Genomic DNA, 26837 nt, shown 5'->3' with positions numbered 1-26837 from the left:
TCCTATCCCCCCCCACTAGTTCACGAACTCCCCACATACGTTCGAGACCCCGCCTGTGCCCACCACCTCCTCCAAGATTTCCGTTTCCCCTGTCCCCAATGCCTCATGGTCACCATGGATATCCAATCCCTCTACACCTCCATCCGCCATGACCAGGGCCTCCAAGCCCTCCGTTTCTTCCTCTCCCGACGTCCCCAACAGTACCCTTCCACCGACACTCTCATTCGTTTGGCCGAACTGGTCCTCACCCTGAACAATTTCTCCTTCGAATCCTCCCATTTCCTCCAGACCAAAGGGGTAGACATGGGCACCCATATGGGCCCCAGCTATGCCTGTCTCTTTGTTGGCTACGTAGAACAGTCCATCTTCTGTCGTTACACCGGCACCACTCCCCACCTCTTCCTCTGCTACATTGATGACTGCATCGGTGCCACCTTGTGCTCCCGCGAGGAGGTTGAGCAATTCATCAACTTCACCAACACATTCCACCCTGACCTTAAATTTACCTGGACCATATCTGAAAACTCCCTCCCCTTCCTGGACATCTCCATCTCCACTAATGATGACCGACTTGACACCGACATTTTTCTTTACAAACCCACCAACTCCCAAAGCTACCTGGATTAAACCTCTTCCCACCTACCTCCTGCAAAGATGCCACCCCTATATTCCCAATTCCTCGGCTTCCACTGTATCTGCTCCCAGGAGGACCAGTTCCATCACAGAACACACCAGATGGCGGCCTCCTTTAGAGACCGCAATTTCCCATCCCATGTCGTTTAAGATGCCCTCCAAAGCATCTCGTTCACATACCGAACATCTGCCCTCAGACCCCACCCCTCCAACCGTAACAAGGACAGAATCCCCCGGTGGTCACCTTCCACCCTACCAACCTTCGCATAAACCAAATCATCCGCCGACATTTCCGCCACCAGGGATATATTTCTCTTCCCACCCTTTTCCGCCTTCCGCCAAGACCGTTCCCTCCATGACTACCTGGTCAAGTCCATGCCCCCCAACAATCCATCCTCCTGTCCTGGCACCTTCCCCTGCCACTGCAGGAATTGCAAAACCTGCGCCCATACCACCTCCCGCACCTCCATTCAAGGCCCTAAATGAGCCTTCCACATCCATCAAAATTTTACCTGCACATCCACCAATATCATTTATTATATCCATTGCTCCCGATGCGGTCTCCTCTACATTGGGGAAACCGGACGCCTCCTAGCAGAGCGCTTTAGGGAACATCTCTGGGACACCTGCACCAATCAACCACACCGCCCTGTGGCCCAACATTTCAACTCCCCCTCCCACTCAGCCGAGGATACGGTGGTCCTGGGCCTCCTTCACTGCTGCTCCCTCACCACCTGATGCCTCAAAAAAGAACGTCTCATCTTCCGCCTCGGAATACTTCAACCCCAGGGCATCAATGTGGACTTCACCAGTTTCCTCATTTCCCCTTCCCCCACCTCACCCCAGTTCCAAACTTCCAGCTCAGCACCGTCCCCATGAACTGTCCTACCGGCCTATCTTCTTTTCCAGCTATCCACGCCACCCTCCCTGACCTATCACCTTCACCCCCACCCCCACTCACCTATTGTACTCTGCGCTATTTTCTTCCCACCCCCACCCTCCTCTAATTTATCTCTCCACCCTTCAGGCACTGCCTGTATTCCAGAAGGGCTTTTGCCTGAAACGTTGGTTTTCCTGCTCTTCGGATGCTGCCTGAACTGCTGTGCCTTTCCTGCACCACTCTACTCCGTAAACATCAAATGCAAGGCCAGCATTTAAAAGCCTGCCTAGGACAGCAGTGGTTTGCTAGGTTATTTCAAATCTGACCACATTGCGCTGTGACATCAGGCCCACAACAAATGAAAGATGTATCATCATCATATGGGAACTCGAATTCTAAAGCAGAAGTAAACTGGTATTTTGATTTTCAGTGCTGTGAGGGTGCTTTTCTCTTTTAAGGGTCAGAATGTTATTTGGGACAGCAAGCTAAAGATAGTGTTCCAAGAAATCATGTGAATTAAGCTAAATGGCTAAACAAGCTTCCTGGTGCAATAATTGCTGGCTACTGTTGACTTTAGTACTGACAACCTACAGCAAGACAGGTGGCTAGGGTCCACAGGCAGTTTGAGTTCAGAAGAAAAAGATCTTTACGAGAAGGGCAGTTTAATTTTCATCAGCCTTAAGACTGTTTTGCAGTCGTCTAATTAAGAGGGTGTGAAAAATTCTACATCGCCTCTTAGGGCTCAGTGAGGAAAAAGCAGCATGTTAGGCTGCCTGTACATCTTGCGGAAGGATGGTAAGAATTACATCTGGTGAATGTACAGAAAGTCATCAAAAGGAATCACAACCAGCTCAGCTCAGTCAGAAATTTTAACGTGAAGACAGAGGAAGTGACACTTCACCCAAGTTGAATATTTGTAAAGGATATTGCTGGGAACAAGAACTGATTCTTTTCAGCTGTTTGTAACATCATCCCAAATTGCCAATCATGTATTGTTGGGTATTTTGTTTACTTTGTTTAATAAAGTTATACTATTTTGTTATAAGTGCATTAGTAGCCTGTGTTCAGTGACTGACTACTAGGTAGCCAAATTGCAAAAATAAAACTTATGGTCTATTGACTCAGATTTTACTCTGAAATCTGTCATTGGCAGCATTACCATCAGATGGGAACATAAGAAAGTGAGGCTTGTGCAAAACAGATCAAATCAACCTTTAAAGAAAACATGCGCGTGTAACTTCTGGGAATAAAAACAGGATTTGTTCTGATTACAGAGAACAAAGAAAATTACAGCACACGAATAGGCCCTTCAGCCCTCCAAGCATGCACCAATCTAGATCCTCTATCTCAACCTGTCACCCATTTTTTAAGGGTCTGAACGCCTCTGCTCCCTGCCCGTTCGCTTATCTGTCTAGATACATCTTAAATGATGCTATCATGCCCACCTTTACTACCACTGTGTTCCAGGCACCCACCACCCTCTCCGTAAATAACTTTCCATGCCTATCTCCCTTAAACTTTTCCCCTCTCACTTTGAGCTCTTAACCCATAGTAATTGAATTCCCCCACTCTGGGAAAAGGCTTCTTGCTATCCACCCTGTCCATTCCTCTCATGATATTGTAGACCTCAATCAGGTTACCCAGCATTCAGAAATAAAACAAGTGAAACCTAAAATGATGTGTCACTGCTAGAATAAGCTAACATTTAGTTAGAAATGGAAACAAAACATGACTTAGTAAATGCAAAAACTTTAATTGGAAGAAAAAAAGAGTCATGGAATGAAAATGAAAACCAAAAGGGCAATCAAAATCGAACACAAAGAAAGGAAAACGAAAACTGAAAATACAAAAGCTGGAATTGGAAAATCAGGGGAACGAAGCAGTAGTTCAGAGGATGATTCAGCTTCCAAAGAGAACATAGAAGAGTATTAGGCCATTCAGCCCCTCAAGCCTGTCCTGCCATTTTATAAGACCATGGCTGGTCTGCCCAGACCTCATCAGTTTCTCATAGTCTTCAAGTTCTCGCTACTTCAAAAAATCTACTTCCTCTTTAAATACATTCAGCAATCTCGCCTCCAAAATCTGGAGGTAGAGAACTCTAGACATTCACTACTCTCAGAAGGAATTCTTCTGCATCTCAGTTTTAAATGAGTGTCTATTTAATCTGTAATGATATCATTTAGTTCTCCAACTAATGGAAACATCTTCTAAACAATCTAATACAAGCAAAATACTGTAGATGCTGGAAATCTGAAACAAATACACAAAATGCTGAAGAAACTAAACATGTCTGACAGCATCTGTGCAGAGAGAAATGAAATTAACTACTTATCTGGAATGAAGATTCTACAGAACAGAAAAAAAATTACACAATTTATCCAACTTTGTCTGTTTGTTTCTCAACACTGACCTTGTCGCCCCCTCAGAATACTGTGCATGCGAATAAGATTACTCTTCATTCATCTAAACTCTAATGAATAAGGGCTAATCGGTTTTTGTCATTCTTGATAGACACCCCCTTCATCCAAGGAATTGTCTAGTGAATCACTTTTGGACTGCTACCAATGTCAAAGTATCCCTTTTTAAATAAAGGGAACACAAATAATTGTAGCCTCAACAACAGCTTGTAAGTTTTAGCAAGTCTCTCATTTTTAAATTCCAACCTCCCAGGCAACGAAGGCTAAAATTCCATTTCCCTTCATTCTTTCTTGGTGCATCTGCACGCCGGACTGCCATTTCATGTACAACACCCAGGTCACTCTGCACTGCACTTTTTGGAGTCTCTCACTATTCAAATAATAGTCTGCTTTTGATCCTTCCTATCAAAGTTCATGACCTCACACTTACTACTTTAAACTCCAGCTAATTTTTTTTACATACTCAATCTATCCATATGCAGTCATCACAACATGCTCTTGTCTATTTTTGTCTCATCAGCAAGTCTGCATACGTTACATTGTTCACTCTCTTCCAAGTCATTAATGTTAAATGATTGAGGCCCTAGGACTGGTGGCCCACTGCAAATGCCAGTAAACTGACATTTTTCTAGCTGTCATTTTTCTTGCCATCAGTTCTGAAGAAGGGTGACTTAACTCAAAATGTTAACTGATTTTTCTCCACAAATGCTGCCAAACCTGCTGAATTTTTTCAGTCATTTCTATTTTTATCTGCTTTAAATTTATTTAATTTTATCTAATTTATTTTTACACTACAATCCCACATTTCCTGTAAGTTGCATAACATCAAAGCTGCTCAACAGTTTTATTAAACAAACAGCATGCTGATGTGTTGACGTCTAGAAGCCACTGTCATATAAAAAAAATGTACGGAATAAAGTCTACATCTCCTAACTTCCCTTTATTAACTTGGCTTTGTTATATCCTCAAACTTAGGATCCCTCTTACAAAAATAATCAGAGTCAATGTAGTTTAACCTTTTTTGAACTATTCTGCTATTTTTTTTTATAAACAACAGACTCGAGCATTTTCCTCAATGGCGGATGCTAGACTAAGCAGCCTTTAGTTTCCTGCTAGCTGTCTCCTTCCTTTATTGAACAGGGGTTGGGGGGGTGTCACACTGGCAATTTTCCCTTGAGGGATTTGATTAGATTAGATACCTACACTTAATGCTTAAATTTACAGAGGATGAACCTGAAAGATATTTTGTCTTATTTAAAAAGGTTAGCTGGGAAGGTAAAGTAGTTAAAAGATATTTGGGTCTTAAATGAGAGTTTCATGATAGGAATAACCATGAATACACAATCAAGTTTGTCAGGAAGAGCAACCTGAAAAATATGAAACTGTTTTTAATAAACATTTAAACAAAAAAAAGCATTCATGATCCCAAAGCATATCAGTTAAAATTTAGGACTAGATGACAGACAGATAATTGGACATTTTTAAAAATTTGCAAGGAGAAAAACGTTATGGGATCAGTGGTTTTAATCACTGAAGTTGAGAAAACGTTGAAAATGTGAGGCAAACCATGACAGTGACAGAACTCCAAAAAAGTATTCTGGCAATTCTCAAGACTTATTCTGAGGACTGTCACGTATGAAATTCTAAAGTAGCAGCAGTTCTAGCAAATATCTATGATATCTCACACAGACAGGAAAATGATCAGGTGCATATCATGAAAGAAATTGAAGAATAGAAAATAATCTGGCATGAAAAGGCATTAGTTTTATTGAACAAACAGAAAGAGGAAGATCAGAATCTAAAAAGTGATTAAATAAGTAATATGCTGCAACTGTAATAAGACTGGATATACTAAAGCTAATTGCTGGGAATTAAATGGGAGTCTTAATACATTAAAAGGAATAAGACTCCTTTGCTTGGCAAAGAATGCAAAAGCAAAATAAAAACTATACTCAACCTGCAGCAGCAGTACAAGTGGAGCATGTTTTCTTGGAACCTACCAGTAGGAAAGAGATGAATCAAGACAGTCAAAAATTTCTTTTAATTACTGCCGAAGACAAGCAGACAACTGGAGATTTTGATTATTTAATTTCAAAAAGGGAGAGTAATTTTAAAAATTTATTCACAGAATGAGAACATCACTGGCTAGACAAGCATTTACTGCCCACCCTGGGCGACACGGTGGCACAGTGGTTAGCACTGCTGTCTCACAGCGGCTGAGACCTGGGTTCAATTCCCAACTCAGGCGACTGACTGTGTGGAGTTTGCATGTTCTCCCCATGTCTGCGTGGGTTTCTTCCGGGTGCTCCGGTTTCCTCCCACAATCAAAAGATGTGCGGGTCAGGTGAATTGACCATGCTAAATTGCCCGTAGTGTTAGGTAAGGGGTAAATGTAGGGGTATGGGTGGGTTGCGCTTCGGTGGGTCAGTGTGGACTTGTTGGGCCGAAGGGCCTGTTTCCACACTGTAAGTAACCTAATCTAATGTAAGTAATCTAATCTAAATGAAGAGTTAAACTACATTGTTGTGGGTGTGGAGTCACATGCAAACCAGACCAAGTAAGGATGGCAGCTTCCATCCTGAAGGCATATTATTGAATCAGATGGGTTTTTCTGACAATTGACAACGGATTAATGGTTATTATTGGACCCCGATTCCTAGATTTTCATTGATTTCAACTTCCACCATCTACTGTGGTGGGATCTGAACACCAGTCCCCAGAACACCACCACTAGGCCATCGTCTTCCTGAAATTCGAAAAAGGCAGAACAATAAATAGTTCATAACCAATAAATGGAGTTCATACAATTTGTCTTGCTAATGAGGCTAATGAAGGAGAAAATTTTAATTGGAAGTGCACAGTGAAGTTAAAAACTGGTCCTGTTACGTAGACAATAGAAAAATATCACATTATGTAGAGATGGAATAAAGAGTGACTTATTAAAGACAATTTTCAGTTGGATTAGTGCAATAAATCACTATAAAAGGAATTGATTGGATTTTGGGAATGACCTGGGCTGGTTCAAAAATATTGGCCTTAGCAATGTTATTTGATAAACAAGTAGAAGAAACTGATAATCTACAGGACAAGTATACTGGATTGGTTCCTGATTCTTATGACTAAATCTCACATTCATAGGATTACGCACAAAGAGACAGTGGCTACAAAAAAAGGGGACTGACTTAGAAATCAAGTTCTCTGATGTTATTTATAAAAACTTAAATTAAACTAAAAGACAAAGACAATGAGGTTGACATACTTTGCCTAGCTTCTTTAATAGAAATACAAGATCAGACAGAGCTGGAATTGAAAAAGCTATATCAAATAGTCTGTTCAAAGTGAATCAGAACCAATACGCAAGTTATTATTTAAAAGACAAAGTGTAAATGAGAAAATGGAGACCACCCAAAATACCAGGTGATGAGGATTGGGTGTTGTCCATCAGGGGCAATTCCATCTGAGTATCATAAACTTTTAATGAATGGTTCACAAAATTCCAATGGTAGGTCACTTAGATATTAGATAAACACAGGGAAAAACTAAAATATTTTTATCAGCTAGCATTTAATGACTTGGTCATATTTTGCCAGACGTGCCATATGTCAACAATGCAGAAATCCCAACCATCAATTATGCCTGCACTTTGAAATCTGATACAGCCTTCAAAAGAACCATAACCAAGGTCTTAATAGATTGTGCTGAAAAAAGGAGCAAGGTAGGCCATTCAGCCTGTCAATCCTGCCCTTGACATTCAATATGCTCATGACTGATCAGAACTCCAATACCTTTCACTAACTTCAATCCCATAAGCCTGTATATCACATGTAATCAAGAATGTCACTCACTATCCTAAACATACTCAAAGACTGAGTCTCTATAGCCCCCTCTAGTAAAGAATTCTAAAAGTTTACAATCCTCTGAGAAAAATAAATTCTGCTCACACGATTAAGTTGCATTCTCCTTATTTTTAAATCATCTCCTGGATTAAGATTCCATCATTACGAGAAATATCACACCTGCATCTACCCTGTTGATCCTTTTCATTATTTTCTAAATTTTAATTAGCTATTCAGTCATTTTGCAATACTCCAAAGAGGAAGAGTCTCAGTTTGCCCAATCCCTCTTCACATAACAGTCCTGCCATTCCATAACAAGGCTGGTGAATCTTTGAGGCACTCCCTCTATGGCAATAATATATTTCCTGAGGTAGGAGACTAAAACTGTACACCGTACTCCAGTTGAGGTCTAATCAAGCTCTTATGCACTGAAGCAAGACTTCACTATTCCTTTAACTTGCAGTACTCTGAAACTTGGAGTGAGAATAAATATCTTAACAATTTCAGATACGTGGAACAAGATTTTTTGAGGTGGTGCCTTTGGAGAAAATTACAAAGTTCTTTTATGGAATAGTTAGCTCCAATTTCTTCCAAGATTTAACCCCAAAATATGGATAAAGATCGTCACAAGTATTTTGCATCATGAGAACTCAATAAAAGTTTTTGTCCTCCCTTTGACACCCACAATTTGAAAGAGCATTAGAAAGATACCAACAAACTTTAAACACCAAGACTAGACCTTATTGCCAGGAATGCAGCACTGGTATGAAGGAATTCCTTTATTATTGTTTTCCATGAGGGATGCCTTTAGTGAATCCAGAGGATTCAGTCTTTTTGAACTGAAATATGAACACCAGGTGAGAGGACCATTTAAATTAAAAATGGGAAATTTAAAAATCAAAAATTCCAGAGATTAAACTAACAACCTGTGTTTCAGGCTTTCAAGAAAAATTAATCAAAGTGTGAGAGTTGTCCATAAAGTATTTATTATGTGGAGGTGCCCGTGTTGGACTGGGGTGGACAAAGTTGTGTGATTTTTAATAAAGTATTTTAAAAATCCTCAATGAAAAATAAGAGTTAATAAAAAGACTAACATCCAGAATTTTATTGTAGGAGATAAGGTGTTAATACTGTAACCTGTTTTCTGTGACGTATTAAAAGCATGGTTCACTGGACCAAATCAAAAACACACTCAATGTGAAAACTCAATGATGTGAATTATACACCGATTACTCTGGAGTGTATTAAAAAAAAAGGAAGTGTCATATGTTAAAGGGATATGTTAAATCAGTATAACGATAAGAAGGATTATCAGGTTAGAAATGCATTTAGTGGTAAACCAAATAGGGAGTCAAACAGAAATATCAGAGCAATTGGATAATAAATCAGACTCTCCAGTGATATGATTACAAAATAGTGATGCTGAAAAAGTTAGATAGCAAAACATTTTATCTCCGAGAATGCTAGGAAAGTGTTTATAAAAAGCTGAGTAGAATGCATTTGTGTAAAAAGGGCAGGAAAACATCTGATTAGATATTATGTTGACGTAGGGGATAAATTACATACAAAGCAAAGAAGTCAGCTCAAATGAGACGAGACAGCACATTTATGATGGAAAACAACAGTTTTAATAGCTGGAGCTCACCTATTATGATGGTGCTGAAGCCAGATGGGTCAAAATGACTACATTGATTATCACAAAGTTAACGTGGTAACAAAGACTGATTAACAGCTGATTCCTCAATTGGAGGACTGGATTGAGGGGGTTGAACAAGCACATTTGTTTACAAAGATTGATGCGTTAAAAGGATATTGGCAAATTCAACTGACTAAAGAATCTTGCAAAATGTCCAGATTACAGAGGAGGAAGTGCTGGATGCCTTGAAACGGTTAAAGGTGGATAAATCCCAGGACCTGATCAGGTGTACCCGAGAACACTGTGGGAAGCTAGAGGAGTGATTGCTGGGACTGTTGCTGAGATATTTGTATCATCGATAGTCACAGGTGAGGTGCTGGAAGACTGGAGGTTGGCTAACATGGTGCCACTGTTTAAGAAGAGCGATAAAGACAAGCCAGGGAACTATAGACCAGTGAGTCTGACCTTGGTGGTGGGCATGTTGTTGGAGGGAATCCTGAGGGACAGGATATACATGTATTTGGAAAGCCACAGACTGCTTCAGGATAGTCAACATGTCTTTGTGCGTGGCTAATCATGTCTCACAAACTTGATGGAGTTTTTTGAAGAAGTAACAAAGAAGATTGATGAGGGCAGAGCAATAGATGTGATCTATATGGACTTCAGTAAGGCATTCAACAAGGTTCCCCATGGGAGACTGATTAGCAAGGTGAGATCTCATGGAATACAGGGAGAACTTGCCATTTGGATACAGAACTGGCTCCAAGGTAGAAGACAGGGTGGTGGTGGAGGGTTGTTTTTCAGACTGGAGGCCCGTGACCAGTGGAGTGCCACAAGGATCGGTGCTGGGTCCTCAACGTTTTGTCATTTACATAAATGATTTGGATGCGAGCAAAAGAGGTACCGTTAGTAAGTTGACAGATGACACCAAAATTGGAGATGCAGTGGACAGCGAAGAGGGTTACCTCAGATTACAACAGGATCTTGACCAGATGGGCCAGTGGGCTGAGAAGTGGCAGATGGAGTTTAATTCAGATAAAATGCGAGGTGCTGCATTTTGGGAAAGCAAATCTTAGCAGGACTTATACACTTAATGGTAAGGTCCTAGGGAGTGTTGCTGAACAAAGAGACCTTGGAGTGCAGGTTCTTAGCTCCTTGAAAGTAGAGTTGCAGGTAGATAGGATAGTGAAGGCGGCATTTGGTTTGCTTTCCTTTATTGGTCAGAGTAAAGGAGTTGGGAGGTCATGTTGCGACTGTACAGGACATTGGTTAGGCCACTGTTGGAATGTTGCGTGCAATTCTGGTCTCCTTTCTATCGGAAAGATGTTGCGAAACTTGAAAGGGTTCTGAAAAGCCTTACAAGGATGTTACCGGGATTGAAGGATCTGGGCTACAGGGAGATGCTCAACAGGCTGGGGCTGTTTTCCCTGGAGTGTCGGAGGCTCAGGGGTGACCTTATAGAGGTTTTCAAAACTATGAGGGGCATAGATAGGATCAATCGACAAAGTGTTTTCCTGGCGTCGGCGAGTCCAGAACTAGAGGGCATAGGTTTAGGGTGAGGGGGGAAAGATATAAAAGAGACCTAAGGGGCAACTTTTTCATGCAGAGGGTGGTACGTGTATGGAATGAGCTGCCAGAGGATGTGGAGGCTGGTACAAATGCAATATTTAAGAGGCATTTGGAGGGGTATATGAATAGGAAGGGGTTGGAGGGATATAGGCCGGATGCTGGCAGGTGGAACTAGATTGGGTTGGGATATCTGTTTTCATGCTGTACATCTCTATGACTCTAAGTATCAGCTTTTGAAACACTGGATGGATTTTATCAATGTAAAAATCATGTGACTTGGAATGTAAAATATACAAAAAAAACTCTAAAAATTATCCAATAAGGCCAACAAAAGATTACGTAGCTAGTAAATTTGATTGTGTTAAACCAAACCTGGAAAGATTTACAACAGTTGAACAAACTGTTTCATTGGTTACAAAACAGTGAATTTGATCATAAATTTTACTAAAAATGAATTGCTAAAGTAATCTGACACACAGAGACAAGGCCAAGCAGCAGTTAGAGAAATAAAAACTGGGGGGTCTCATACTTTCCAGTGCTTAGGACAAAATATGAAATTCTGTAACATACTGGCAACAGTATATTTAGTCACAAGTTTATTCTGAATTTCAGCACTGTGGCGCTTTTCTGACAATTTATATTGTCAGATATAAATCAAATGGATAAAAGAATGTCAGGGTGCCTCAGGCAACTTGAAGCTGTACTGATCACCCCACCAGTTCCAGCAGTATCAGAGAATGATGTTTAAACCGACTGTTGATGAGAGTAACATCATCGTGGGTGTCATTTTACTACAAAAGTCCTAATATGATGATTAAAATGGACTTAGATTAGATTAGATTTCCTACAGTGTGGAAACAGGCCCTTTGGCCCAACCAGTCCACACCGACCCTCCAAAGAGTAACCCACCCAGACCCAGTTCCCTCGGACTAATACACCTGACACTGGGCAATTTAGCATGGCCAATTTACCTAACCTGCACATCTTTGGACTGTGCGAGGAATCCGGAGCACCCGGAGGAAACCCACGCAGACATGGGGAGAACGTGCAAACTCCACACAGACAGTCGCCTCAGGCTGGAATTGAACCTGGGACCCTGGTGCTATGAGGCAGCAGTGCTAACCACTGAGTCACCGTGGACTTGTGTAGAATAGGATTGTTGTGAAAATCCATGCACTGTTTATCTAGAAAATCGAATTGTCTGAAAGTTTTTTTTTGGGCAGTTTAGGTGTGAAGGAAGTTTGTAATATTTTATTATTTGAGAATTCGGATTCTCAAGCTAATGTAAATACATCTTTCATTTCAATGGTGTAAGAGTCTGATTTGCTTTTTAAAAGGGTCAAAGTTATTTGGAACATTGAGCTAAGGGCAGCCTTTTCAATAAATCATGTGACTTAAGCTACATGTCTCAACAAGCTCATGGAGAGATAACTGCTGCATATTGATGATTTGAGCATTTATGACATATAGGAAGACAAATGACCAGGAGACAGAGACAAGTTGAGTTCAAAAGAAAACGATCTTACCAGAAGGACAGTTTATATTTCAGCAGCCTTCAGGACAAAGCTAGAAATTAGACTTCAGCTCTTTCAGGAGTACAAGTAGACAGGGCCAGAAAACTTACGCCTCAGATTATCTTAAGAGTTCAGTACAGTCACAGAGGCATAGAGATTACAACAAGGAAACAGACCCTTTGGTTCAACTCGTCCATGCCAACCAAATATCATAAACTAATGTCGTCCATTTGCCAGTATTTGGCCCATACCCCTCTAAACCCTATGTATATATGCATCCCGATGACTTTTAAATATTGTAGTTGTACCAGCCTCCACCACTTCCTCTGGCATTTCATTCCATACACGCACCACTCTCTGCGTGAACATGTTGCCCCTTAGGGTCCCTTTTAAAACTTTCCCCTCTCACCTTAAACCTATGCTCTCTAGTTTTGGACCCCCCCCCAACCCAGGAGAAAGAACTTGCTCTTTACCCTATCCATGCTGCTATTGATTTTATAAACCTCTATAAAGGCCACCCCTCAGCCTCCAATGATCCAAGTAAAACAGCCCCAGCCAGAATGCCTGTATTTCTTGGGGAGACAGAATCACATCTGGTGAAGGTGCAGAAAGTCACCAAAAAGGTAAAGGCATGCACTTTGTTAGTTTATTGAGAAATTTTAAAGATGGGAATAATACTCCTCCAGAGTTGTTTCTATAAAGTACATGGCTGGGAAATAAAAGGTGAATCTGTCTTTTTGTTGTTTAGAATAAGATTTCAAATTATCATATTTTATATAGTTTGGGTGTCCTGCTCCTTTTCTTTCCTGCCATCAATTTACATTCTAAGTATAATGTCAGCCTTATGTAAAATTTTCAGTGACTGACCACCATGGTAAACAAATTGCAAAGTAAACCTTAGGGTCTATCAAGCCACGTTTTAATGCTACAACCTGTACCCATCCAGTATTATCAGCTGGGAGAAAAGACATTAGTGAATCAGATAGAATTTTTGACAATTAATTTTGAATTTAACATTACTGAGATCAACTTTTTATTTCAGACTTAAATTATTGAATTTAAATTTCCATAACAGCTTTAGTTGGACTTGAATGCATGACACTGAATCCTTAGTGCAAGCCCTTGTAGGTTAACCACCAAATTCCCTGCTACACTTAAATTCAGCTCCAATTTTATTTACAGTGCTTTTAGTTTAAGATGTGTAATAACTGTCAAAACTCTACATACCAACTGATGAAAATTAATGCAATACAACAATGGCTACATTGGGCATCCATACACACTTACCTTGCAGTACATAGATATTATCCTGATACTCCACAGCAGCATGAAACTCCATTGCAACAGGCATTGGACAGACAGCTATCCAGCAATTGTCTCTGGCATCATAGCACTCCACTGATTTTAGAGCATTCCGTCCATCACCTTCATACACCCGACCTCCAATTGCATAAATTTTGCTACAACAATAAACTAGTTTGCACCCAATTCGTGCCCTCAGTAATGGAGCTCTGGGTAACCACCTGTTTGCTGCATGGTCATGCATCCAGAAATCACTCTCTGCTTTATGATCTATAGATACATCACTGTTACTTGGTCTGTAACCTCCTGCAATATAAATATCATTGTCAGGTGACACCAAGATTCCCACCTCCCTTAAATCATTAGGAGGCTTGCATAATTTGAAGACTTCTCCTGTGACAGTATCTAAACAAGGCACAGTTTGTTTCTTTCCTGAGTGTTTATTGGCAGCCTCAAAGCAGATAATCATCTGTGAAGCAGTCATACCAAGTCTTGGTCTACAGCTATCAGCCCCGTCACTGTTTCCATGTTCTGAGGAGTTTCTAGCCATAGCCTGTGCAAAAGTGCAAGGAATTTTCTGTAAAAAAGTCTTTTCCATCAGAGGTACACGTACACATTTGGCAAAAATGTCTGCAAGATGTGGCTCCCTTTTGTCTCTGTTATGCTCAAGCCACTGAATTATGCTTTCATAAACACACTCTTCCTTTTCCACATTTAGGTCATCACTGTTTAGAATGCTTGTGAGCTGGTCTTTAGTCAAATGGAGGAACTCCTGCTCTTTGGCAACACACAAAATTTTCTTTCTAATATAATCTTGAGCTTTCTCCTTCAATTCTTGGTGTCCATAAGCATCAGCAAACATAAAAACCCCAATGGAGTTCTGTGGATCCAGTCGGCTGATCATATACTGGGCACATTGGTCCTGCAACAATGGGATCTGGAAGATACTTGCAGCTGTGAAGAGAGCCTGTACATTAACCTCTGTCAGGGATACTCGAGATGTATATGCATAGTCCAACACAAGCCGCATCGCATCATCTTCCACTCCCACAATTCGCACTTTTTTCTGTGTGCTCTCTGTAAGGCCACTTGTGAACATAGACCTATGAAATTAAAAATAGCTTAATGAATTGAATCTATTCTGGAATAAGCAATTTTCATCCATTTAGTCGTGCATCAAAAAAGCACATTTTGCACAGTTAATTACTTTGCTTGTTATGGGCAAATAAGCGTTGCTACACTGCGAAGATCCAAAAACAGTAATGGATGAATTACTGATCAATTTGTTTTGGATACATCAGTTAAGGGATGTTGGTCAGGGAACTGGGAAACCTCAGTTATTTGAATAAGTTCAAATGCTGAAAGTTCTGGTAGTTCAAACAATTGGGATGTCAAAAATCTTCTGATAGAGAGCTCCCTCAGTATTCCACTGGGATATCAACCCAAATTATGCACTGAAAGCATGCAATAGTTTGAATTACTAGCCATCTAAATTTAGAAGAATACCAACAATTGATACAACCTAAAAATCCAAGTTCCTGAATTCTTCGACATTAACTACTTTATTCAAAACCTTTGTGAATCTACATCTTAACATGGAGCAAACTCAAAAATTAAATTTATGATTAACTGCTGAAATCCAAAAAGGACTGAAGAATTAGCTTTTTAGAATTGATTCTAATAAAACAGCGTTACTTAATTTACTACTTTTTATACAGGAAATAAAATTTTATGGAAAACAAATTATAAAAACTATTTATCTTATTTTGCAGTGGCTGACTGAGTAAAATAATTGTAAACTGAAATTACTTTGAGTCCAATTCTTTATAACAAAGCCATCTTAGACACCAGCTGAGGATTTCTTTAAAGCAAAAAAAAAAGAGATTTTTCATTTGAAAGTATGTCATTCACATCCTTCAGAAATGAGTTTTGAAGACAAAATTGTTGTTTCAGTTGACATCTATTTTGTCCATTCCCACTACTTTGAGATGCCATATGTTGGTGTGTAATATTAAATGTGACTAGCTACCAAAACAGCAAAAGCATACCTAAAGTAAGGACTAATTGCAGCGAGTACATTTCGGTGACAGGAAAACGTTTTTCCGTGATCTACCTCCACCACAATGTCAGTCAGCTGCTGCTCATCGTACATACATTTAAGCTGCTGCAGAATGCTACATGCATGTGCAGGGTCCATCCCGATATTCTGACTCGGACTTGAAACTCCATTGTGTCCCAGTAAAAACTTATTCAATTCTGTGGAAAAAAGGACACTATTATTCACTGTTTAACACAAAAAACCTGACAGTCACGTAGATATATTCACACTAATGCATATGTCACTCTAAACCTCAAAACAAAAAATATTTAGCAAGTATAATTTCATTCCAAAATCATGATAAACCAAAGAACTGGGGATGCTGGAGAGCTGAAACAAAGACAAATTGCTGGAGAAACTCAGGAGGTCTGGAAGCATCTTAGGAGAAAAAAGTAGACAATGTTATATGCCCAATGACTCTTTATCATGGTATGCCCAATAAGTGAAGAATTAACTTCAAGGTCCGTCAGTCAGAATATAGTTCTGCTAAGTCAATCTGAACTAGTAATCATTCTCACCCCTTACCCCCCAGAATCTGCTTGGTTTGAAGTAGAAGTAATTTTTCTCCAGGCTTTCCAGGTAAATCATTGGCAATAACTCCAGATATTGTGAATTTAAAGTTGATCTTCACATTGTCAGTGTTGTCTTGCTAATGGGACTTGTATTTGGAACTGGACATATGAAACAACTAGCAAAGCCCAAAAAATAAGTTAAGCCATCTAAACTAATACGTTCAAAATTAGTTATTTACAACTCAGATCACTTAAGTAGCAATCTAAAATATTACAAACACTGAAGTTAAATGGAAAAGATGTTTTATTACTGACTTAATCTCAGCATATCTTTGATCCACTAACTGGAAAGCAGAAAAATTTCTGGTTTTCCCTTTAAAATGGCATTCAGTTAAATGTCCTGATAAGCAGAGAGGTGTTACAACAATCCACATATCCATGTCTATCCACCCCCTGCCCCCCAGAGCAACATCTCTGGCAATCAACATTTCCGCAGCACTATGCTGGTGTAAGTCGGGCTTGTGTACTTAAAGTCTTTTTCTGGAACAAAGTGGCACCAAAAATAAACAAAATATGAAATATTCAACAGATATTTATTTCACTAGACTCTGGACTCTAGATTCTACAGCGATCCTAATTTACCATTGTCGTCATTGGAGGACAAACTGCCAGCTGTTTACGTCCTTGCTCTTAAACAGGATGTTTCTAAATCCATCTTCTTAGGTTACTTGATTCTGGGTTCGAGCATTCTAAATTTGCACTAGTCTTCATCCACTTTCCACAAACACTTATCGCCAGGGCAAGGGGAGACAGAGGCATTGACGGAGGGTAAATTAAGTGGATACGGCTATCTCTACCTAACAATTTCATTTGAGATATTAGGAGTAATTTTCTTTTCACTTAAATATTAAAACATTCCATCTTAGAATTGAACAATGATTAAAAGATTTGTCAGTTATTGACTATGCTGCATGAAAAGACACTGAAGAAAAGATCAAGAACATGCAGCAGAATGGATCAGAAGTAGACATGTAAATTTGTGGTTCTTCTGCTCTTAGGTCAGAGTGCTAAAAAGGAAAAAGTAAAGTCGAAGTTCACTAGCCCCAAAACAGATCAATTGCCCTTACCTAAAATAACTTCAAAGAGAGTTAGAAAGACAAATTAACAGAGTAGAACAAGAAAATATTCACATTGCAGCAACGTGGAAGGATAGATTGAGATAGCAGCACCACCTGTCTGTTTCAACATCAGATATTTTGATTTTTGATGCAACGCTGACTGCCAACAGCAATCTTATCTTGGCTATCTTTGAATTAAATGCTCTTGCTGCTGCTAGGAAAACAAGCTTCTTAAAAAACATTTAACAAGTTAAAGATCACACAACACCAGGTTATAGTCCAACAGGTTTATTTGGAAGCACTAGCTTTCAGAGCGCTGTTCCTTTATCAACCACCCGAAGGAGGAACAAGGCTCCGAACAAACCTGTTGGACTATAACCTGGTGCTGTGTGATCTTTAACTTTGTACACCTTAGTCCAACACCAGCATCTCCAAAATCACATTTAAAAAGCATCTGCTGAGTAACAATTATTTCTCATATTACTTGTTGAGAACTTTATTTTAAAAGTGAATAGCAATCCACCTTGTTACACAATGCCACACAGCATTGTGCTAAAATGCAGGATAAAGGGGAATGGGAATGAAGTTAAGAGTGAAAATAAGGAAGGTAAGAAACAAGCCCAAGCGCTGACGAGAGTTGTTTGCAGTCGTGATACTCACAGAGCAAAATGATTTTACTTAGATTTTCATAGAATCCCTACAGTGTGGAAACAGACCATTTGGTACAAGTCAACAAAACTCTCTGAAGAGTGACCCATTCCCCTAACCCATTAGTCTACATTTAACTAATGCCTGCACATCCCTGAATGCTACAGGTAATTTAGCATGACCAATTCACTTAACCTGCACATCTTTGGACTGTGGGAGGAAACCACGCAGACACTTGGAGAATGTGCAAATGGCACACAGTCACCCAAGGCTGGAATCAAACCTGGGTCTGTGGCGCTGTGAGGCAGCAGTGCTCACCATTGAGCAACTGCGCTGCATGTTTCTATTTTGTTAGAAATAGATTAGAATTCCTTTTCCTATCACCATCCCACCACCATCTCATGAATTAAAATGCTTTAGTATAAACAGATGATTCAAAGTAAACATGCTAACAAATAATGACATACCAATTTCCCTTAAAATATATTTGAAGCTTTGCCTATTGCACTTATCAGAACAAGTCACAATAATACTAAACAACTGCACCAGTTTACACTGGTTGACATTCCCCATTGCAATAGCTCTACCAAACAAAGTGCACTTGCCAACCAATCTGTACTCTCATCTCAGTATTCTGGTTTTCCCATTAAAATGGCATTCAGTTAAATGTCCTGATAAGCGCAAAATTAAAACAATCTTCAACAAAATGTGTTTTTCATCAATTCTCGAATTCTATGCTCTTGAATAGCTATTAAAATATGTGAACCTGTACAATTTTAGTTTGCTTTTTCATAGAAAATATTCAAAATAACCGATGTGCTTTTGTAACTTCAGTTATTCGGTTTTTGCTGCAGTTTTTCTAATGTCGCAAGAACAATTCAGTTTTCACACCTATCATAGAATTTGATCTCAATATATCAGCACTTGTAAAGTCTTATTCACACTGTGCATCAGCTGTCCATTCAAAAGTGGTGAGAACATCTATCATTGCTTATATCATTCACACCATTACTGCTCACCTGACATTGGATCAGTTCACCAATACTCTCAAATCTTCAGTCTGAATTCAAATTCACTTCCAGTTACCCAATAATTTTTATAAATACATATCACAATATTTTGGATGTTAAAGAGCTGAACAGCATATTGATGCACAAGTGCAACTTTGACAAAATTATTGGCAATACAAAATCTAATTTTTTCATTTATTTAGAAATGACAGAACCCCCTGTAGACATGAAACATTCAATGATATTAAATTGTACATGCAGCCAACACAAGTGCCCAGATCATTAATCACCATTTGGAGCACCAATTCTAATATTGACCTCCAGGGATCATGAAATATAGATTCTGCATTGTCCCTTAAACATTTTGTATCAATATTGTCACTGTCCCTTTAATCTTGCTCACAATCCATCGTGCAATACATTGTCAACAGCCTTCGGAAAGTTCAACCTTTTCAAATGTCCATAGTTTTTGGAATTATTCTCCAGAGTTGAAAAGCTTCATCCTGAGGAAGGATGTACTGGCCCTGTAGCAGGTCCAGAGTAGGTTCACGAGAATGATCCCAGGAATGGAAACATTAACATATGAAGAATGTTTGAGGACTCTGGGTCTGTATTCGATTGAGTTTCAAAGGATGAGAGTGGATCTAATTGAAATTTACAGAATACTGAACGGCCTGGACAGAATGAACTTTGGGAAAATTCCATTGGCAGGAGAGACTTGGACCTGAGGGCATAACCTTTGAGTAAAGAGAAGACCCTTTAGAATGGAGATAAAGAGAAACTTCTTAAGCCAGAGGGTGGTGAATCTGTGGCATTTCACTGTCACAGAAGGCTGTGGAGGCCAGGTGATCGAGTACATTTAAGATCAAGATAGATAGGTTCTTGATTGTCAACAGGATGAAAAGGTTATGGAGAGAAAGCAGGAGAACGGAGTTGAAAAACGTATCAGCCATGATTGAATGGTGAAGCTGACTCGATGGGCCGAATGCCTGAATTTCTTCTCCTATGTTCTATGATCTTACTGTCTTTGATCACACAGAACAAACAAATTGGTATTCTTTTGCAAAACCTAAATAGAGTAATAATGGGAGGAGGCAAACATGTGCATATCACACTTCTTTTAAAAAAAGACCCAAATGAAAAGGAGCATCCTGCACTGATAGTCCAAAAATGGACTGATATTTTATTGAAACATACTGAGGACCGCTAGAAAGAAAAATGACTAAACCAAAAACAGGCTAATAATCTCCCATCAATTTTCTAATTCAAAGTGAAAATTTGAATACCAGTTACAAAAGTTAAAGCTGAAGCAACAACAACACTGTGCATGTAGAAATCTGAATATATAGTATAGAGTATAAAGAGACATAGAACTGTGTAGATTGTATAGAATATTACACCGATACATATTTCATGAAACTGAACAGAAACAAACACAAGCTATACCTAACTCACAAACCAAACTGCATTGTACAAACAATGTGAATTATGTAATAATGAAGAGTACTATTGGGAAACAGACAAACAATACAACTGAATTCTTTTAAAATAAAATCAGTTTTAAAAGTTAGCTTTTTCCGTTTAGACAAAAATATTGTAGGAACCAATCATTTCTTTATTCAAGAATGTTAATTTATACTACCATTCCTAAAAGAAAACATCCCAAGTTAGATCAAAAAAAAAGCAAGATGAAACGTGACAGTTAAAGGAGCCATCAGGCTGTTCGGATATGAGACCAGAATCTAGATCAAAGAAGCAAGCTTAAGAACGGTCTTCAAGGAGAATGAGTGTGTAGTACAGAGGAAATTCAGATGTAGGTCAGCACAATAGAAGGCATGACCATCAGAAGTAACTCTGGAGGATGCACACGAGATCAAAACAGATTATCGCTAGTCAGCGAGAGCGAGAGCAATGCCTTGGAGATAGATTTAAATATAAACATGAGAGTTTTACATTCAAGTCATTGCTCAGCAAACATAACATAATAGGTCACAGGAGTGCAATGAGGTCAGGATCTGGAAAAGGTTTGGGTGAGCTTGACTTTACATAAGGTAAGAAAAGCACAGAAGGAAGGAGCTTGAACTTAACAGAACACCAGATGAGGGACGCAACAGCAGCTGTGCCAAGGGAGTGACAGTAAATCAGAAGTTGGTTAAGAAACTCAACTGAAAGCTAAGTGTGTCACTTAGTTTGCAAGTACTTGGGTTCAGTCTCCAGCAGTGTCCAGGGAAGCAACACTGAAGAATAAAGATAATAGTTATTGTTTTCATTATATTTTAACTGGAGGAAATTTTAGCTCATCAATGACTAGGCAGACAACACAAGAGACAGTGGATAGATTAGCAAGGTAGCATTGGCTCACATTATACAACACAGTTTCCTACATAACTTAAATGAGTCCATCACACTTGCAAATTCACCTCTAAAACGGAATTACCTAGCAAGTGCTTTTTCCTAAACATGAGGATTTTGCCAGTCCTGCTGTCTACTATCACAGGTTAAATGATGGACTGAAAACTTCTCTATCTCCATAAACTGTAAAATTACATTTATTGGCAACTGTGTAAATGGGGACACAAATTATTTGTTCACCATGCAGTCTTCATTTCAAGAAGGGTATATCAATGGAACCCTACGATTTAGTTTGGGATTAGGTTTGGCATAGACTGGGTGGACTGAAGGGTCTGTTTTTTTGTGCTGTATGACTATGACTTTGTAATGGTTATGCCAACAGTCTGGCTATGCATCAAACACACTCATAAATAGGTCCAATGACATTATACTTGTTGCTAAAAAATACATTTATTTCAGATTACCCTGGAAAGGTAAGGTATCTCAATAATTCAAGGAACAGTTGAAGTTCACTGTTTCACACGGCTATGAAATTGTAATGCAAGCTTTCTCCACTAACAGAGGCTACCGTCAATCCAAAAGCCATTCAGCCTACCACATACTGAGTAACGTGGGAAATGAATTTCAGTGCCAGTGGTACAAGGGCAGATGGATCATATCAAACAGCAAGTCTTTTTGGCTGTGTAATGGAAAATTAACATTTATTGCGAAATCTATAAAAGCATGGTTGAAACAAAGTAGTAAGGGCCTGACTTTGCAAAGTATTGCAGACAGACAGAAAAAATGTCAAGTTAAACCGACAATAAGGAGTTACAAGGACAGTAAACTATCATATCAACAGTCAAGGAATGAGAAAAACAACTCCACATGTGGAAAGGAACTCAAATGTTCCAGGCTCCTGACCTTGAGATGTTGATAAGGAGAAGTGAAGTATAGTATAAAGGGAATATGTGAAAGCCGTCAGACGCCCCTTGCATGAAGCGCCTTGTCAATGTATCAGGTCAACTCTGCACAGTCCGAAAATAAATTTTTTCTTTGCTCTTGCTAGCATTTAAGTCAAGTAGATTTAATTTCCACGACAGGTTGCTTGCAACTGAGATGTTAAGGGGTTAATTTGCTCTGCTGATCTTAAAATAATTGGATGTCCTGGGGGTAGGGTGGTACGTTTCTCTGTTTTGCAGGTACAATGTAAAAAAAAATTAAAATCATCTCCTATTACTCAGAGTACATTTACATTATCATCCCCTATTCAGAATCAATAAGAATATTGCAACTAAAATTTTGACTACTCACTGCAGTTAAAAAAAATGATTCACACCAGATCTTAAGGAAGTTCTAAATTACATGGTTTCTGGAGATCATCTGTTCTTGAGTGGCATGTGACGTGGGGAAGTGACTGGAGGTTGTCTTGTGAGCATTACTGACTGTGATGGGAGATTTTGTATAAAGGAAGAACTGGTTCCTTTGTTCAGAGAGCTCCTCTTAGCACACTGCACAAGCATTGCGGAGTGTTAAGTGATCCTCCAAAGCTTGTACTTGCTTAATAAATTTCAGCTGTTCACAGAAGTTGGCATATTGCAGTTGAATCAGGTGTGCAAGAATCTCAAGGAAAAGAACCTAACAGCAACAAGATCGTACTCAATTAGACTGTACCTTCAAAACCCAGAACATGGAGACCAACATTCAAAACAATTCCATGAATGCACAACATTTACTGAATAACCACAACTGTGCTAACTGAAATAATAACCAATTTAAAGATCATCAGGCAGACTCGCAATACAACTTTTAGAAGCATAGGTAGGCTATGTATATTAATCTGATCTCAGAAAATGAAAACATATCCAGGCGTTGAGCCCTTTGCAGATAAACAAAAGCTTGGGGGTCAACTGTTTTCTGGTACACTCACTATGGCAACACCTCCACCAAACAGAACCCACATAGCTTTTTGGAAATTAGCAGAACTATACCCGAATGGACTGCACGGTGGCACAGTGGTTAGCACTGCTGCCTCACAACGCCAGAGACCTCGGTTCAATTCCCGCCTTGGGCAACTGTCTGTGTGGCATTCACACATTCTTCCAGTGTCTGCGTGGGTTTCCTCCGGGTGCTCCGGTTTCCTCCCACAGTCCAAAGATGTGCAGGCTAGGTGGATTGGCCATGCTAAATTGCCCGTAGTGTCAGATTTAGGGAAATGAGTCTGGGTGGGTTACTCTTTGGAGGATCAATGTGGATTTGTTGGGTCGAAGGGCCTGTTTCCACACTAAATAATCTAATCTCTAATCTAATCTATTCTTCAGAATTCATATATATTAGGTCCTGTCTAAAGTACACAAATACCTCCAGTTATACCATTTCGAGAAATTATTAATGTTGTTTGGGATTATTGTAGTACTGTGACAGTGTCCCTACCTCTGTGCAGAGGGAACTTGGGATCCATGTACATAGATCCCTGAAAGTCGCCACCCAGGTTTATAGTGCTGTTAAGAGATGTTGAAGCATTGAAAAAGATGCAGAGGAGATTTACCAGAATGTTGCCTGGTCTGAAGGGAAGGTTTTATGAGGAAAGGCTGAGAGACTTGGGTCTGTTCTCATTGGAGAGAAGGAGGCTAAGAGGGAATTTGATAGAGACATACAAGATGATCAGAGGATGAGATAGGGTGTGCAGTAAAAGTATTTTTCCTCGGATGAAGAAGTCAGCTTATATGAGGGGGTATAGCTATAAGTTGAAGGGTGATATATTTAAGACGAAGTCAGAGGCAGGTTCTTTATTCAGAGAATGGTGAGGGTGTGGGATGCCCTGCCTGCCAATGTAGTTAACTCAGTCACATTAGGGGCATTTAAACAATCCTTGGATAGGATGGGATAGTGTAGGGGGATGGGCTTATATTAGTTCACAGGTCAGTGCAAAGTCAAGGGCTGAAGTGCTGTTTTGTTCTATGTTCTAGAAGGTCAGGGTTCAACTCCTATCTGCCTTAGAGGTATGTTATCACATGTACACAAAGGCTGAATAAAAAAGAAAATTACTCCAAAACCTCAAGTTCTAATCTTGTGTAAGAACCTCTTAAGAGTCTTGCAGCAAAGGGGTAATGACCAGCTCTCTGGACCAGAAGCTCTGTGTTCAAGTCCTACTTGCCCTAGATGTGTCACAAGTCCATCGCTGGACATCGGAGTGCATCTGGGAAAACGAACAAACAATGAATTGCACAACTAATCTTGGAGGAACTGTTGGGCAAAGTTCACAGAATCAGATAAGTTAATTGTTGTTTTAAGTCTGTCCAAGAGAAAGGCTGCAGTAGTGAGTATAGTGGATTCTTTCTTCATTATGTGTTTTTGGAGATAAGTCTCCAGGTCAAACTTAAAATATAAGCCATAGCTATTAATTTAACCTGGGGCAGTGTTTGTTGAAGAATAAGACGGTGTTAGTCTCTGGGTGTGTAGATTGTGAGGAAAGATATCGATCTGTGATGGGTATAGCTGAGAACAGAAGTGAGTCAAACAGTCAGGGCAGGCAGGGACAAGGTAGGATTAATAAATTAAACTATATTTATTTCATTGCAAGGGGCCTAACAGGGAAGGCAGATGAACTCAGGGCATGGTTAGGAACATGGGACTGGGATATCATGGCTCAGGGATGGGCAAAACTGACAGCTTAATGTTCTAGGATGCAAATGCTACAGGAAATATAGAAAGGGAGGCAAGAGAGGAGGGGGAGTGGCATTTTTGATAAGGGATAGCATTACAGCTGTGCTGAGGGAGGATATTCCCAGAAATACATCCAGGGAAGTTTTTTGAGTGGAACTGAGAAATAAGAAAGGGATGATCACCTTATTGGGATTGTATGATAGACCCCCTCAATAGTCAGAGGAAAATTGAGAAACAAACTTGTAAGGAGATCTCAGCTATCTGCAAGAATAATAGGGTAGTTATGGTAGGGGATTTTAACTTTCCAAACATCGACGGTGACTGCCATAGTGTTAAAGGTTCAGATAGAGAGGAATTTCTTAAGTGTGTACAAGACAATTTTCTGATTCAGTATGTGGATGTACCTACTAGAGAAGGTGCAAAACTTGACCTACTCTTGGGAAATAAGGCGGGGGAAGGTGAGTGAAGTGTCAGTGGGGGAGCACTTTGGGGCCAGCGACCATAATTCTATTCGTTTTAAAATAGTGATGGTAAAGGATAGACCAGATCTAAAAGTTCAAGTTCTAAATTGGAGAAAGGCCAACTTGGACGGATTCGGCAAGAACTTTCGAAAGCTGATTGGAGGCAGATGTTCACAGGTAAAGGGATGACTGGAAAATGGGAAGCCTTCAGAAATGACATAACAAGAATCTAGAGAAAGTATATTCCTGTCAGGGTGAAAGGAAAGGCTGGTAGGTATAGGGAATGCTGGATGACTAAAGAAATTGAGGGTTTGTTAAGAAAAAGAAGGAAGCATATGTCAGGTACAGACAGGATAGATGGAGTGAATCCTCAGAACAGTATAAAGGCTGTAGGAGTATACTTAAGAGGGAAATCAGGAGGGCAAAATGGGGACATGAGATAGCTTTAGCAAATTGAAATAAGGAGAATCCTTATACAAATGAGATATTTGTATCATCGATAGTCACAGGTGAGGTGCCGAAAGACTGGAGGTTGGCAAACATGGTGCCACTGTTTAAGAAGGGCGGTAAAGACTATAGGGAACTATATTCCGGTGAGCCTGACCTCTGTGGTGGGCAAGTTGTTGGAGGGAATCCTGAGGGACAGGATGTAAACGTATTTGGAAAGGCAAGGACTGATTCGCGATAGTCAACATGGCTTTGTGTGTGAGAAATCATGTCTCACAAACTTGATTGAGTTTTTTGAAGTAGTAACAAAGGATTGATGAGGGCAGAGCAGTAGATGTGATCTATATGGATTTCAGTAAGGTGTTCGACAAGGTTCCCCATGGGAGACTGATTAGCAAGGTTAGATCCCATGGAATATAGGGAGAACCAGCCATTTGGATACAGAAATGTCTCAAAAGGTAGAAGACAGAGGGTGGCGGTGGAGGGTTGTTTTTCAGACTGGAGGCCTGTGACCAGTGGAGTGCCACAAGGTTTGGTACTGGGCCCTCTACTTTTTGTCATTTACATAAATGATTTGGAAGAGGTACAGTTAGTAGGTTTGCAGATGACACCAAAATTGGAGGTGTAGACAGCGAAGAGGGTTATCTCAGATTACAACAGGATCTGGACCAGATGGGCCAATGGGCTGAGAAGTGGCAGATGGAGTTTAATTCAGATAAATTTTGGGAAAGGAAATCTTAGCAGGACTTATACACTTAA

At 39.8% G+C, this 26837-nt stretch overlaps 1 protein-coding gene across 4 annotated transcripts in view; it reads right to left on the bottom strand.

Annotated features, from left to right (window-relative positions):
* kbtbd8 (kelch repeat and BTB (POZ) domain containing 8) overlaps window positions 1–26837 on the bottom strand; it is a 49313-nt gene that overhangs the window by 6335 nt on the left and 16141 nt on the right. For 3 of the 4 annotated variants that reach the window (XM_060835203.1, XM_060835201.1, XM_060835205.1), the window contains 2 exons: window positions 15836–16043; window positions 13773–14890 (listed from right to left, as the gene is read on the bottom strand). In XM_060835203.1, the coding sequence (XP_060691186.1) occupies window positions 13773–14890; window positions 15836–15984 (1267 nt within the window). In that variant the 5' untranslated portion in view covers window positions 15985–16043. The remainder of the gene's footprint in view (window positions 1–13772; window positions 14891–15835; window positions 16044–26837) is intronic. The other variant, XM_060835204.1, reaches the window with a different exon arrangement.

This window comes from Hemiscyllium ocellatum, chromosome 14 (genome assembly GCF_020745735.1).
Source record: "Hemiscyllium ocellatum isolate sHemOce1 chromosome 14, sHemOce1.pat.X.cur, whole genome shotgun sequence".
Classification (NCBI taxonomy): Eukaryota; Metazoa; Chordata; class Chondrichthyes; order Orectolobiformes; family Hemiscylliidae; genus Hemiscyllium; species Hemiscyllium ocellatum.
The sequence above is the reverse complement of the archived record's forward strand: the minus strand, read 5'-3'. Positions and strand labels throughout refer to the sequence as shown.